The sequence below is a fragment of the Cryptomeria japonica genome, chromosome 9 (genome assembly GCF_030272615.1).
Source record: "Cryptomeria japonica chromosome 9, Sugi_1.0, whole genome shotgun sequence".
NCBI lineage: Eukaryota > Viridiplantae > Streptophyta > Pinopsida > Cupressales > Cupressaceae > Cryptomeria > Cryptomeria japonica.
The window spans coordinates 532,966,630-532,981,587 of record NC_081413.1 but is presented as its reverse complement, the minus strand read 5'-3'; the positions used below and the strand labels follow the sequence as shown (position 1 = coordinate 532,981,587).

The 14,958-nt window shown below is 35.5% G+C and overlaps 1 protein-coding gene across 2 annotated transcripts in view; it reads left to right on the top strand.

The window, feature by feature from the left end:
• Nucleotides 1–14,958, top strand: part of LOC131077072 (ADP-ribosylation factor GTPase-activating protein AGD3) — a 62,837-nt gene that overhangs the window by 27,313 nt on the left and 20,566 nt on the right. For both annotated transcript variants that reach the window (XM_058014485.2, XM_058014484.2), the window contains 8 exons: nt 3,123–3,170; nt 3,332–3,427; nt 3,571–3,612; nt 4,208–4,423; nt 4,659–4,793; nt 4,945–5,175; nt 5,294–5,380; nt 5,538–5,879. In XM_058014485.2, the coding sequence (XP_057870468.2) occupies nt 3,123–3,170; nt 3,332–3,427; nt 3,571–3,612; nt 4,208–4,423; nt 4,659–4,793; nt 4,945–5,175; nt 5,294–5,380; nt 5,538–5,879 (1,197 nt within the window). The remainder of the gene's footprint in view (nt 1–3,122; nt 3,171–3,331; nt 3,428–3,570; nt 3,613–4,207; nt 4,424–4,658; nt 4,794–4,944; nt 5,176–5,293; nt 5,381–5,537; nt 5,880–14,958) is intronic.

Sequence of the window (14,958 nt, the reverse complement as noted above, 5' to 3'; positions counted from 1 at the left end):
GCAAGAATAAATCATACAGAACAAATGATAGAAAAATGTATTAATTAGAATGAGATGGCTCCATTAGCATACAAGCATAATTAATGAACAGTCAAAATTTTTATTTGGAAAAATGTCTTTTAACTTCGTAATTATATCTATTTGATGTATTGGTGTGTGCCAATATAATTTCCCAAACACACAAAAGCATATGCCATGTTAAATGCATATGTTGTTCTGTTAAATCCATGCATAATATATACACATATATGATATAGTAGTCTAATGATTCTATTCATGTTATACACACATGCATTGTGTGTGTGTGTGCCCGCGGAATGTTTCCTACTGTGGGCTCTTTTCTGATATGGTGCAAAATAAAAGACTCCAGTTCTTTAGCCAAAGGCGAAGAATTTTAAATCCCAAAATTTGATACAATTTGAGTTTAGATTTACGGAGGGGGGGAAACAGTCTTCTTTGGCGATCTTGAAACACTAACTCTTATAATAATTGTTGTAATCTCTAAGCATAGAAAGCTTTTAAAAACAAGAGCAGCATAACCTTTTATTGTGCCAATTACTTTTGGTTTTCTGTTCCATTACTATTTTTAGATTTTTGTCATCAGTAGCGGTGAACTATTTTATTTTTACTCACCATTTTTTTGTAAAGTATATTACTTCTTGCTCTAATGTTGATCTGGAATTTTCTTTGAAGTTTATCTCACATGGAGACAGTGGACGTGATACTCTATAAATAACTATAATTGCAGCCTTTGAATCTGATTGCTACTTGTGGTGGAAAGAAATGTAATCCTATTCCCTCTACAAGACATTGTCTTGCTGGACTATTGTAGTTTTGGGGGCTATGGGTTCCTAGCTTCAAAATGTGTATTGTTAATCACAATGGCTTCTAATCAATTGGTTCCATAGGCATCCTTCTAACAATTGACTCTATATGCATCAATAATGTCTACTACACTACTGGAGCCATAAGCTTAGTGAATCAGGTTGTCAATTTGTATCACATTTGTGCAAAGTCAAATGGAATTTTCTGAAGAAAAGGGATGCACTAGGTTATGGAAGGCATGGAAACACTTGCCTGAGTTTGTTAGCACATTTGCCCGAAGAGTATCTTCACTTTCACTATTCAAAGACTCAAATACTTGGGTGATTGATTTTTAAGCTGTAAGAGGTATACATATTTGCCTCCCTTTCACTCCAAAGAGGTTTTGCCTCTTTGAGTACCAATTCTCATCAAATTTGTTATTATTTCAAGATCAATTCACTCCTTTAATCTATTCGCATCCTTATTCAGCTCCTGTACTACTGGAAAGAAATACTAGGCATTAGGCTTCAGAAGTGACATTGGCCCTAAGCAAGGTTGCTGGCTCACTCCCATTTTGTTTTGGTATTACATTGATAAACTGGAAGAGTAGTTTAAAAAAGCTGATGGAGAGGGGGGAGGAGGTTTTAGCTTGCTGGATATGTAGGAAAGCTACTCTATATGTAGATGATCTCATCCTAGTTGCAAAAACAGCTCATAGTTTGAGAGAAACATTTATGGGCATTAGGAACTTGTTTGTGAGGATGTTGGGATGCAAGTGAACACCAACAAAACCAAAGTCGTGATCTTTTCATTAAGAAGAAAAAATAAACAAGTTAGCCTCCTTTTCAAAGGTCATTCATTGGAAATAGTGGAAGAATTCAAGTATCTTGGACTCTATTTCCTCAATGGGCTCAGTTGGGAGACATGGAGGACATAAAGAATACAGGGAGTGTGAAGCTTTATAGTGTCTACAAAATATATGCAAGAGCACTGACTTATGTGACTAGAACACCAAGAAATTCCTTTTTGGCTTGCTCTTTTCAACCATAGTCCTTTACAGATGTGAAGTTTGGGGCAGCAGTATATCAGTTAACCAATGGAAGTAGATAGAAAGAATCCAAAAGCATTTTATCACAAGCATCCTCAAAATCAATAATTCAAATTGTATGAGATGTTTTTGGCTAAAAGATGTCTGTTCCCATCAGGAGATTTGGTGATGGCATGGATGTTAAGTTATCCAAAAGAGAACATGTTGATGAAAACGAACAATAAATGGATGGGTAAATTGGACATTAACTTAGAAGAGTGCCCAAACAGTAAGGAGTAAATAAGAAAGTATGTAAGTGAAAGATTTAGAACCATTGTGTGGACAAAGCAAATGGGTTAGAAGAAAGCATACCATGTTAGAGAGGGAATCTGATAAAAAAGCATGCATAGGGGCTAAAATTTAAGTGGAAGTGAAGATATTAATTGCCTAGTTGAGGACTGGATTGCATCATCTCTTCTGTGAGATTGTTAGATGGACAATATCTAAGGAAGAGTGGGAAATGAGGACATGCTTATTTAGCAACTGGTGGGTGGTGGGGATAGAATGACACTACATGGAGTGCACAACTTACAATTACATCTAGATCAATTACGAAGACAACCTGTATGTGGGCAACCTAACTGCTTTATTTAAGGAGAGGAGGCTAGGAAAAACAGTAAACATTTTGATCCAGATCCACAGTAGAAGATTTGATATTAAGAAGGGTTTGAAAATTTCATTGTGCTTTTATGGCAGCCCTTTGTCTTGTGGTTGTTTTGGCACAGTGCTCGTTTGCTGCTGCTCTTGGTCCCACAAATTACATGTTCTCATGGATGTTATTAAATTCTTTCATTTTATTTCCTTGAAACTCACCATTGTTTTTGTCACTAATGAAGATCAGATTTTGTGCTTTGAACTTTGAAACCAACAATGATGCTAAGTGTTAGACAAGTGTTATAGAATAAATGCTGAGCTTAGAATGTAGACTAAAATGGAGAGAAATGAATACAAGCACACAGACAGACAAACACAGACAAACACACACATTCACTCACACACACATATGCACACAGACACAGACACAGATACAATTGAAACTGGAATCTAGATCATTCTACTCCAGACTCATAGATTATGAGCTCTCTATGACATGCACGTGTCTATTATTGATAATTGGCAACAACTGTATGCAATTCTCACATTCTTTATAGCTATGATTAATCAAGCAACTTATTATGATCAGTAGTTTTCCGCATGCATAAGAGCTGAAATTTTGTAACGCTCACTGCAGGAACTACGCCATGCAAGGTCAGCATTTGAGCAAGCTCGCTTCAACCTAGTATGTATGAATATATTCACTTATCTTGTAATTTTCCAAAACGGGCAACAATCTGTTATTTTTTCACATAGGATTATTCATGTGATTATGTCTATTCTTGCTGTGGAGTGAAATGTTTTATTAGCATCTACAAAATATTGATTGTATCTTATGTGATTCAGGTGAGCACTCTTTCAAATATTGAGGCCAAGAAAAAGTTTGAATTCTTGGAGGCAGTTAGTGGAACAATGGATGCTCATCTGCGTTATTTTAAGCAGGTATATGCTTCCTCTGAAAACTGAGAGATTTACTTGTATAAAGTTCTGCACAAGTGAGGTTTGCAGCAGGAGAATATTGTTTCCTGTATATGGTTTGTTCTTTTAAGTTGATGCTGTGTGTTTTGATCCTGGCACATTATCAGGGTTATGAGTTGCTGCACCAGATGGAGCCATATATTCACCAGGTTGCCCTTCCATTACTTGTTCTCTGAAATCTAATCTAACATTCTATTCTGACTAGGAGTTTTTGTTTCTTCAAGTATTATTTCAAGAGAAATATGAACGTTTATGAATTTATTTTGAACAAATGGAGTAGCAGATTGTAAACATCTATCTTTTCAACCTTGGTGTATTAGAAATATAAGTTTCCTTTCTTGGAATGCTTCTTTGATGTTTCCCAAGGAACTCATATTACAAACATAATAATTTGAAGTGCCTGATGGACATCTTTGTAATTGGTATCAACTGGACTGATGCTTACAGAGTGTATATTTAGCCTCCTTCCTTTTTCGACCCTTTTGTTGTATTACACAAGCATTTGCACTCCTATTCTTTTATATAGCATCTAAACTTTTTACTATATGTCTCTTCAACTGCTGCTTGCATAAGCCTGTAATTATATCTCTGCTCATTTTTTTTGTTGTTTGCTTACCTTTTTTTGATCTTGCTGCTCACCTCTTGCCGCTTTTATTTAACTTTTATTATATGTGATGTCTAGCATCTGACTTTTTGATAATACCATTAGAAATTTTGAAAATTCTACTTGATTATTTTTATCAGGTATTGGCATATGCACAACAATCAAGAGACAGGACAAATTATGAGCAAGCAGCTCTTGCAGAGCGAATGCAGGAATTTAAGAGGCAAATAGATCGTGAAAGTCGATGTTCTTTCAGTGACACAGATAATTCTCCAACAGGGGATGGTATACAGGCTGTTGGAAGAAGCTCACACAAGATGATTGAAGCTGCAATGCAATCAACTGCAAAGGGAAAGGTAACTTATTATCATGTTTTTACTTTAATCTTAACTCTTGCCTTCCATTTGATTTAATTTTTTTCAGGAGCTTCTGGCATTTTATATTGTAGGTTACGATAACATAAGAATATTTGATTTTGTGACTTAGAATAGACTAAGAGCACTATTACAACATAACTGAGTGTTGTCAGATAGGATATTTTTGAAATGCATTTTGAAACTGATGATTACTAGTCTTTGCCATGTATTTCAGGTCCAAACAATTAGGCAAGGTTACCTTTCCAAGCGTTCTTCAAATTTAAGGGGTGACTGGAAGAGAAGATTCTTTGTTCTCGATAGCCGTGGAATGTTGTACTATTACCGCAAACAACACTGGAGCAAGCAAACGGTAAGACAATTAAGGCCACTGCATTTTTGGTATTTGATTCATACATTTTGGGTTGAGGACATTTATATGTTTATCATTCCCCAAATTTTGAGGTAAGGAAATTTATATGTTTTTCATTTTTCAAATTTTGGTTAATGGATCTGTTTTGCAGGGTAATGCCTGCCAGCATTCTCTTAAGAAAGGTCATCATGCAACTGATCACGTATCTGGTTTATTCGGTCGGTTGCTTTACTCTCATCACCATGGACCATCACAAGATGAGAGGTCTGTTGCACACCATACTGTTAATCTACTTACTTCAACTATTAAGGTGGATGCAGAACAAACTGATCTGCGGTTTTGTTTCACGATAGTTTCTCCGAGAAAGAAATACACTCTCCAGGTGTGTTGTTTGATATATGCTGTTAAAACTATCTTTGAATTGAAACCCCACAAACAACAGTTAGATACATTTTTCATGTCTCTCATTGTGAGTTTGGATTGTGTTTTGCCAAATGCAGGCAGAGAATACAATGGATCGTATGGACTGGATTGAAAAAATAACAGGAGTAATTGCTTCACTTTTGAGTTCTCAGTTACCAGATCAGGTTAGGACTATTTGTTCTATGCAACAGATGCAGTACATTCTTGAACAATTACATGTTAAGTTTCACAATTATATTCTTCGTTTAATGCCTTGAATTTAAAATTAGGGAATTTAAATTTTTTTTTTTTTCTAACATATTAGTTTCTATTGGATCTCAGAGGCTTCACTTTAGTCCAATGAGCAGTGGGCATCATCGCACTGCAAGCGAGAGTAGCTCCTTGTGCAGCTCTTCTGATTTTGACCATACCATACCTGATGAAAATGGATTGCAAAGGTGTTCTGCTGCAGGTTTTTGTGATCATTCTGGTAGAGGTTTGCATGGGTGCAGGACACATGGAAAGCAGGAAAGTCCTCTTGAATTGTTAAGGAAAGTTCCTGGAAATGATGTATGTGCAGATTGTGGTTCTTCTGAACCAGATTGGGCCTCGCTGAATCTGGGTATTTTGCTCTGCATCGAATGCTCTGGGGTTCACCGCAACCTTGGTGTACACATCTCCAAGGTTAAATTCAACTCGTACTTGGTAAAAAGTTTAGTAGGCAATTTTTTTCAAACGATGAGTATTTGTCTATTTAGCATTGACATTCATATAAATAGCTTGGATGAGTGTGAGATTTCAATCATGTTTGCACAAGTAGTGATGCTTAGATACTAAGTCACAAGGTTCGAGTTTGAGTTCGAGTTCGGCAGCTATGGAGTTCGGATGAAGTTCGGCAAGGGCAAAAAGTTCGAAAAAAAAATTCGGCATCAAATTCGCCTTATATAATTTTTTAAAAAAAAATTAGTAATATATCCAACAAATTATCAATATACTTAAGATTGCAGAATAGATTCAAAATCATTATAGAAAGATGCAACATTCTTAATATAAACCATAGGAAACATGTGATATCATGATTGTCAAGTTTTTTTTAATCAAAAAGATACAATCAAATGTCGAGACTTTAGAACTTCAAAAAAGCTACAAGTCATCAAGACTGCGAAGATGTTTTTAGTCAAAAAGGTATAATCAAAATTCAAGACTATAGAGCTTCAAAAAAGCTCTAGGTCATCAAGAGCACATGGCTGAGTTGCTGCTGTAGCATCATCATCATCATCAGTATGACTGTCCAATTCATCATCCACAAAGTCATCCTCAGGCTCATCTACAACTCCAGTTACCATGTCTTCCGAAATTCGTTGTTGTGAAGAAGATGTGGAGTCATTTGCTGATCTATTCATGAACAATTTTCAATTGCTCCGAATGTAGACAAGATCTCCCAACTTTCTGGACAGCAACTTGTTCCTCTTTTTGGAATGGATGTGGTCAAAGCAACTCCAGTTCCTCTCACAAGCGGATGAGCTCGCTCCCTGACTCAATATTCGAATGGCAAAGTGTTGTAGTTTAGGATTTTGTGCTCCATAGCTCATCCACCATCTATAGCCAGGTACCTCATCTCGTGTCATATCATCTCGGGCTGCTTCTACTCCAAACAACCCTTCTGCTCTCTTGTATTTCCAACTTTGGTCTCTAATTAGACCTGCAATTGTTCCATCTTGTTCAAACCTGCTAATGGCTTCATAAAACCCTGACATGATTTCAGGATTAGCTTGTCTATCAATATGAAATAACTTAGGCTCCAAATAGCATGCTGCTGCATGCAAAGGTGTGTGCATCATCTTCCATTTGGAATCAACTATCTCCCAAATCTCCATGTACTCTGCTTCTACATTATTTAGTTCTCGCTGAATAGATTCCTTACAACGGTCCATGCTTTCATAAAGCATGCCAAGGCAAGGAGTGTCACCATCCACCATACGAAGAACATCAACAATTGGTCCACATATATTCAAAACTTTTGCTCCACTTTTCCAAAAGTTGCTGCTCAAAATGATTTGCTCTATGTTCTTCCCCTTAGCACTTTTAGAAAGTGCTGAACTTTCCCACTCATTGGAACAAACAACCAATCTCAAAGCTGCTTTCTCTTCAATCACTCTTTTCAAAGTGATATAAAATGAAGCAAACCTTGTCTCACAAGGCCTCAACAACTCCCTAGATGCATGTTGCCTGTATAGACTCAATGTGAGACGGTGATTTCTAATGAAATTTGCCACTGCTCTCTCTCTATGGATTGCTTCATGTATCCATGGGAATTTTGCCAAGTCATGAAGCAACAAATCTAGACAATGGGCTACACATGGGCTCCAATATATCTGTGGGTACTTCTCTACAATCAGCTTCCCAGCACCCACACAATTCGCTGTAACCACTTGAACCCCATTTTCCACCCCTACTTCAAGAATGGCTTCATCTAGTATCTGAAAAATATATTCTGAAGTTTTCTTCTGGTTCATGGTGTCAATCACTTTCAAGAAGACAACACCTTTAGGGCAAGCTACTAAAACATTAATCAATGGCCTTTGACATATATCTGACCACCCATCACTCAATATGGTGCAACCTGTTACTTTCCAAGAAGCTTTGACCTCAGCTAATTTTTCTGTCACTCTATCTTTTGACCTCTCTAAAAGAGTTGTTCTGAAAGCCTTTGAAGTTGGAGGTGTGTACTCTTTTGCCAAACTCTGCAACTTTCTGAATTGCGTTACGGAAATGAGGATTTCTTGCCACATTGAATGGAATAGCACTTGTATAAAACAAATCAGTCAATGCATCATCCACTTGTTGTTTCTCTACCGGTTTCCAAAAGCTTTTTAGTGTTCCACTTCCTTTTGATGCACCTGTGGCCTTGGGTAAACTGGAAGAGGAAGAGATAGATGTGAACCTGGACACATCCTCTTGAATTCTTTGTTTTTTTTGTGTATTCTTGATCATTCCTGCAATCGAAGAGGATTGTTCTCTTTCTAAAGCAGCTGTCATTTCTGCAGTCACTTTTGGACTTGCAGTAACACCTCCTCCTGCACCCCCATTGATTCCAAGTAAGTGGTCTCTTGCCCTTGTTAAACTTCCTTTGAAAGGTTTCTTACATTCCTTACAAAAGAGTTCATTACCATCATGTGTCACATATTTCCATACTATAGAATCTGATTTTGTAGGAGGCATTTTGGTACAATCTGGATATTTCAAAAAAACAAAACAATATTTAGTATTGAAATTGTTAACTACATTCTATTTAAAAAACAACAAAACAAAATATATGATTTTTTTACTTTTGACTCTTAAAAAGAAAATGAATATTCTTTCAATAAACATAAACATAACACTAAATATATATATATCTTGTAAAACATAGAACGAAATTATATTATTATTTACAAAACACAATTTAAAAAAGTAAAAATAAAAAACTTTAGTTTACTTTATTTGACAGATAAAAAAGTTGAATGTATACATAAATAAAAATTAATATATTTATGTTTTATGTTTTAAAAGATATGTTATAATAATATATCTTTTAAAACATAAAACAAAAATATATTAATTTTTATTTTTATTTTACAAAATAAGAAAACAGTAAAGTATTTGACAATTAAAAAGATATTTAAAAAAAAAATATAATATAAAAATAAAACACTATTTTATTTGACAGATAAAAAAACTGAATATATAAAATAAATATATTTCAAAATTCAAATCATATTAATTTTTATTTTTATTTTACAAAACGAAATAAAAAATAGTAAAAATGAAAAACATCCACATTTAAAAACGATATTAAAATAAATTTGAAAAAAGAAATCATAAAATAGAAAAACAAATAAAAAATACATAAGCAAATTAAAAAAAAAGGGTTTCACGGCCTACCTGTGAGCTTCAATGGCGGCAGAAGAGTCCAATGGCGGCACTGCGAGCACATTTTGTCATGCGAATTAGTGGCGAACTTTGACGAATTTAATACCGTTTTAATGAGTTCGCCGAATTTCGAACCTCAAACAAAAAAATCGGCGAACCCTGTGACTTAGCTTAGATATATTTGAAGTAAAATGCTCCATTTTATTTTTACTGTCTTTAGAGTTGCATTATTCTGTATGAAGTTCTATTCTTGATGAGAATATTTATTGACTATTATTATATCCCTAACCACTAAATTTTAAGTTTTTCATCAAGAAAAACTTAAGTGGTAATTTGAATTATCACATAGATATTACAATTTTCAATAAGAAAAAACTTAGCGTATGGTTGAAGAGCGTAACACAAACAATTTTCCTATGTTCAGCATTAATGATTATATACAGAAGCTTAGCAAAGCTATATTTTTTTGAAAAGCTTACCTTTGTGACTGTTGTTACATATTAAAAGAAGAAAGTTATCCCAACAGATAAAAGTTTATTACCAATTGAAAGTTATGCCTTTTATTCTCTTTAATATTCCTGCAATGTATCAAACCTTGACAAATAGTCTTTGTAAGTCTTGATGAATAAGGTCTTTGGTAAGAACCCTTATATCTGCCTACTACTTGTTTTTGATGGTATTCCTATTTCTACCAAGACTTATCAAAGCATTTGGTCCATTTGTAGAGCATTTTCCCCACACATAAGGAACATATGTTTTTCACCAAGCAGGGCATATGTGAATTTGAAGAAAGCTTCCAACATGTCTTTGTCATGTTTTCTCTTTTTATTATTATCGAGATGTATTCTATCAGTCAAATAAGCATTTACTATATGTGAATTAATACTTGTATTGGACATGTGGAAATAAGGTTTAGGCTGAAATTTTTTATTTTTACTTGGAACAAATAATACTATCCTGAGGTAAATATTTTGTTTACTATTTAAGTTTTTAACAGAATGACTTAACATATTTTCTAGATATACCTTATGGTTTCAAAGTGATGCATGAAGATGCTGTCTTTGTGACCCTAAAAATACACATGATTTCTGGGTTTGGTAGGTTTCTATCTCAGATTTATATGTAACTTCTTTTCTGTTGCCCTTTCATTCATTGTTGTATGTTGACTCTGACTGCCCCCAAGAAGCCTTTGAATGCTTAAAAGCTTCCCTTCTTTCTGCTTGTGTATTGGGTACTCCAAATCTTTGAAACCTTCATTGTTGGGAATGATGCTTTCAGGATTGAATTAGTTGTAGTTCTTGTTCATGAAAAATGTACAATCTCATTTGAGAACAAGTTGTTGAAACTTGAATGCCTGATAAACATACGTTCATTTCTAAGAAGAAGATGCTGGTTATCATGCAGGGAGTTACTCAGTGGTGACAGGTTCTGTTAGCCACTAAATTTGTTAATGTGTTTGTACACATTCAGAAAATGGATTTAAAACAGTCGGGATGTATCATTATATCCAGTTTTTTGACTGGCTTATGCCTTGTATTTGGATAGATTGGTTCTATCAACTTATTATAATATTTATCTCAATGAAAGCTTTAGAGAGTATTATAAGCAATATATGTTGGTATTTTGGTATGGTTTTGTCATTGATGTCAACACCTACTAAAACACTAGCACTTTGGAGATCCAACAACATTCACCAGCAAGCAAGTAACTATTGCACAGTTCTGATATATGGTACACCGGCAAGATATAATGATCACCAACACTTGGAATGGCATGGAAAACACTTTGTAATGTCGAAGACATCGTCTGGACATCTTGTCCTGGAGTTTTGTTCATTGGTATATTCATAATTGCATATTTGCTGTTACCGGCAAATAGGTCTAGGGTTACATCGACAGGTTTATCTTTTCCAGATCAACATGGCACGCTATAGAGATGATTAATTATTGTTGTAAATGCATTAAGCTGACATGTTCAATCGGTTATTGCATCGGATATTATATTGTTTGTAAAATGTTTTTATTGTAATATCTTGTAGAGCTGACCTACTAAAATTGGTCTTAGGTTATGGTATAAATGTAAGATCTTATTTGTAAGATCAAGTGTGGAATGCAAAAAAGGATTGTGTGAAGGTATATGCGAGATTAAGCAGAGCTATACACGCAAACATCATTTGAAGATTGAAGGAGGGTTTTTGTGGAAGCATATCATCATTACACCGATACTGAATCCAGCATATGGAGATGCTATTTTATGCAGTACATTCTTATTGGATTTAACCATCCAACTGTAGTCAGTGTGACTCCCATTTTGTGATTGAGCAGTGAGCTCTAGGCTGTTGGCCTTTCTGCATGTGCAGACCCCATTTATGTACACTTACTATCTGCAGTAGTATCATCTGATTGTGGGTAAGGTTTCCCACCGTGGTTTTTCCCCTTACAGGGTAAGGTTTCCCACCGTGGATGACTTTGTGTTTATGTTTCATGCACTAATCCTTACCGGTATAGCAATTAACTGTTATAACTATCTACCGACATACTTAACTGGTTTACCGGTATTAAGCATTAAGTTGGTTAAATTGTTTTTGGTGTAAATTTATTAGACAATTGATTCACCGCCCCCCCCCTCTCTCAGTTGTCTCTGGGACCTAACAATATATTGACATCAGACATCTCCCAATCCAGAGGTTCTAACATTCTTTTAAGAGAGTTAACTTCAATAATTTTTTGGTACTTTCTTTTGTATGCTCTCTGAATTTTTTGAGTGGGTGCATGCTTTATCAGTTTCTCTGCTTACCTCTGTAACCTGTAATTCTTAATTGGAGAATGCATTCTCATAACAATGAGCCTCCTTGGTATATACTTGTTCCTCAGATTGCCATGGAATCTTGATCAATTTGGCACTAGAGCCTTTGAATTGTTAAATACGCGTAATAGCTTATGACCATCTAGATGAGCTTTGCATCCAGGGCTTAGTACTCATTAGCTGCCAATATTGAGTGACCAGGCCATTCACAAGTGTTCAACAACCTCTATTTGTGGGGAGTGGAAGGATTTGAATCGATTTGTTAATTTTTTTCACTTTATAAAGGTCTGCAATAGCAAATGGCTAGCAATGTATGACTATTTTAACCAATAGTGCATCAATGAATTTTTCCTATTCTCTTAATTAGTTCTTCATAGGCATAAACATAGGCAGCTTTAAGGATGGAAAGTGTTAATTTTGTGGATCAGAATTAAAATTTATCTTCTTCTATGTATTATCTATCACTGAATTGTTGTATAAATCTGATTGTCTTCTTTGATGTTGCAGGAGAGGAGGAACATTTTTATTTCAATGTCCATTCTCACACATTTCATTTGGTATATGTAGTGGGTTGGGTACGGTCAAGCGATGCCTTGACCGGCCATGTCTTTTGGACATGGCCGATCAAGACATCACTTGATCGTGCCCCCTCACGATAATAAATGTTTGAATGAGAGACTTCATTTATCTCTCATTCAATCATTTATCTTACCGAGGCTATCATGCATTAACACTCCCTCTTAGCTAGGTAAGATAAATGTAAAAGTTATTGGAAGCAATATTCATAAATCGTATGATGCTTATCTTGGGACCATAGTTTCAAGATGTGAATTGCCTCTGTCGGCGATTCTATTCACAAACTCTTTTGTGGATTGCCTCTGTCGGCGATTCTATCCGTAAGCACTTGTGTGAATTGCCTTAGTCGGCGATTCTATCCACAAGCTCTTGTGTGGGTTGCCTCAGTCGGTGATTCTATCCATGAGCTCTCACGTGGATTGCCTCAGTCGGCGATTCTATCCATGAGCTCTTACGTGGATTGCCTCAGTCAGCGATTCTATCCACGAGCTCTTACGTGGATTGTCTCAGTCGGCGATTCTATCCACAAGCTCTTGTGTGGATTGCCTTTGTCAGCGATTCTATCCACAAGCTTTTACATGGATTTCCTCAGTCGGTGATTCTATCCACAATCTTGAGTTATTGTAAGATCGTCACCTTCCAATAACCTCAAAAATACAAGTGGAAATCATTTGGAAGTCGTCACTTCCTTATGATTTACACAGGGCCCATAAAATAATTATTAGTATTAATAATAATAATCAATATTTACAATTTTTACCTCAGAAGTGCTCAATCTTGATTAGTAAGCTCCCTCTCAATCACAAGGTATCTTGAGTTTCTTCTAGAGAACATATTTTTCTGAACATACGTCTGAATTTCTGACTTCAGCAAGGGACGCTTGTAGTTTAAGTTTGAGAGGACAAGTTCTTGCAATGTGGCCATATTCGAGACTTTCAAGGAGATATCAATTTGATCTTAATTGGATCTTCCTTCAGGCGGTTAGGCTTTATAGAAGGAAACCTGGCTCTGATACCATGTTAATTTTGTGGATCAGAATTAAAATTTATCTTCTTCTATGTATTATCTATCACTGAATTGTTGTATAAATCTGATTGTCTTCTTTTATGTTGCAGGAGAGGAGGAGCATTTTTATTTCAATGTCCATTCTCACACATTTCATTTGGTATATGTAGTGGGTTGGGTACGGTCAAGCGATGCCTTGACCGGCCATGTCTTTTGGACATGGCCGATCAAGACATCACTTGATCGTGCCCCCTCACAATAATAAATGTTTGAATGAGAGACTTCATTTATCTCTCATTCAATCATTTATCTTACCGAGGCTATCATGCATTAACAGAAAGGAGTGCTCAATGCCAGTCATTCTAAAGGGCCATTTAGCTTGTGTGTTCTTTATGTCTGTTGATAGTATAATGACAGCAAATCAATAATAAGTGCTTGTTGCAAATCCTCTAGTACTTGTCGGATTGCTCACAACATTGTGTTCTCTATCCACAGGTGGGTTACCTATCATATCAGACTCCTATTTTATTGGATTATTCTTCATCTGTTGTTTGTTGAGGAGTCTTTGGAATTGCTTTTTAAATTGTTTCCTTTTTATGAGATGTTAGTAGTTTTTCTCTTATTTTCCGGGATGGGGGACTTCAGAGAATTGGGTTTTAGGGACAGCATTTTTTGTCCAAGACTTTTGGAAGTGCGGGGACAGCTAAAAATTAAAAAGAAGCAAGTGAAAAGGGATCTAATAATCCATTTGATAATCCTTATAACATAAATGATAATATGATTTTGATTTTTCAATTTTATTTTTAATTTATATTAATGAAAGTCACTTTGAAAGTAAAAATGAGCTGAGAATCACAAGTATAGTCAACTGCTGGACTGAACTCTATCCTACACTGTGAACTCAACCAATCTTGACTGCACATCTTGCTCTTCATTAACCTGTTGCAGCTTGTCAGACTCTACATCCCACTGTGTTGTTGAGATTTGCTGGTACTTGGGTGTCTTGTGATCAATGAGACACAAGAAATTGTGTATAGCAACAAACTTAGTAGATGTGTGTATAGGTGGACTGAACTAATTTGCTTGCTGCCTTGCACACGGGCATATGCTCCATTTGTAAGGTACATGCTTTGAGGAACGACCTCATCAATGACATCTTTTAGGATATGAAACATAAACTTAATGTTCTTACATTTTTCAGAGTAATCAATCACCCTGTGAAAGATGTTTTCTTCTTTACATGTACTTATATGTTTATAAGTGGGCATTGTCTAATGTCCATCTACTCATCCAGATTATGTTGTAGCGATGTGGTATCCATGCAGCTTTCATTTTATTCGTCAATAGATTAATGTAATGTCCCCTTTTTGTAAATGCCCTAGTTTTTGCCCTTATATCAGATCTGCTCTTATTCGATGCTTCTGTTTTTGGGATGGACTGGTGTATCTTACTGTGTGACAAACTC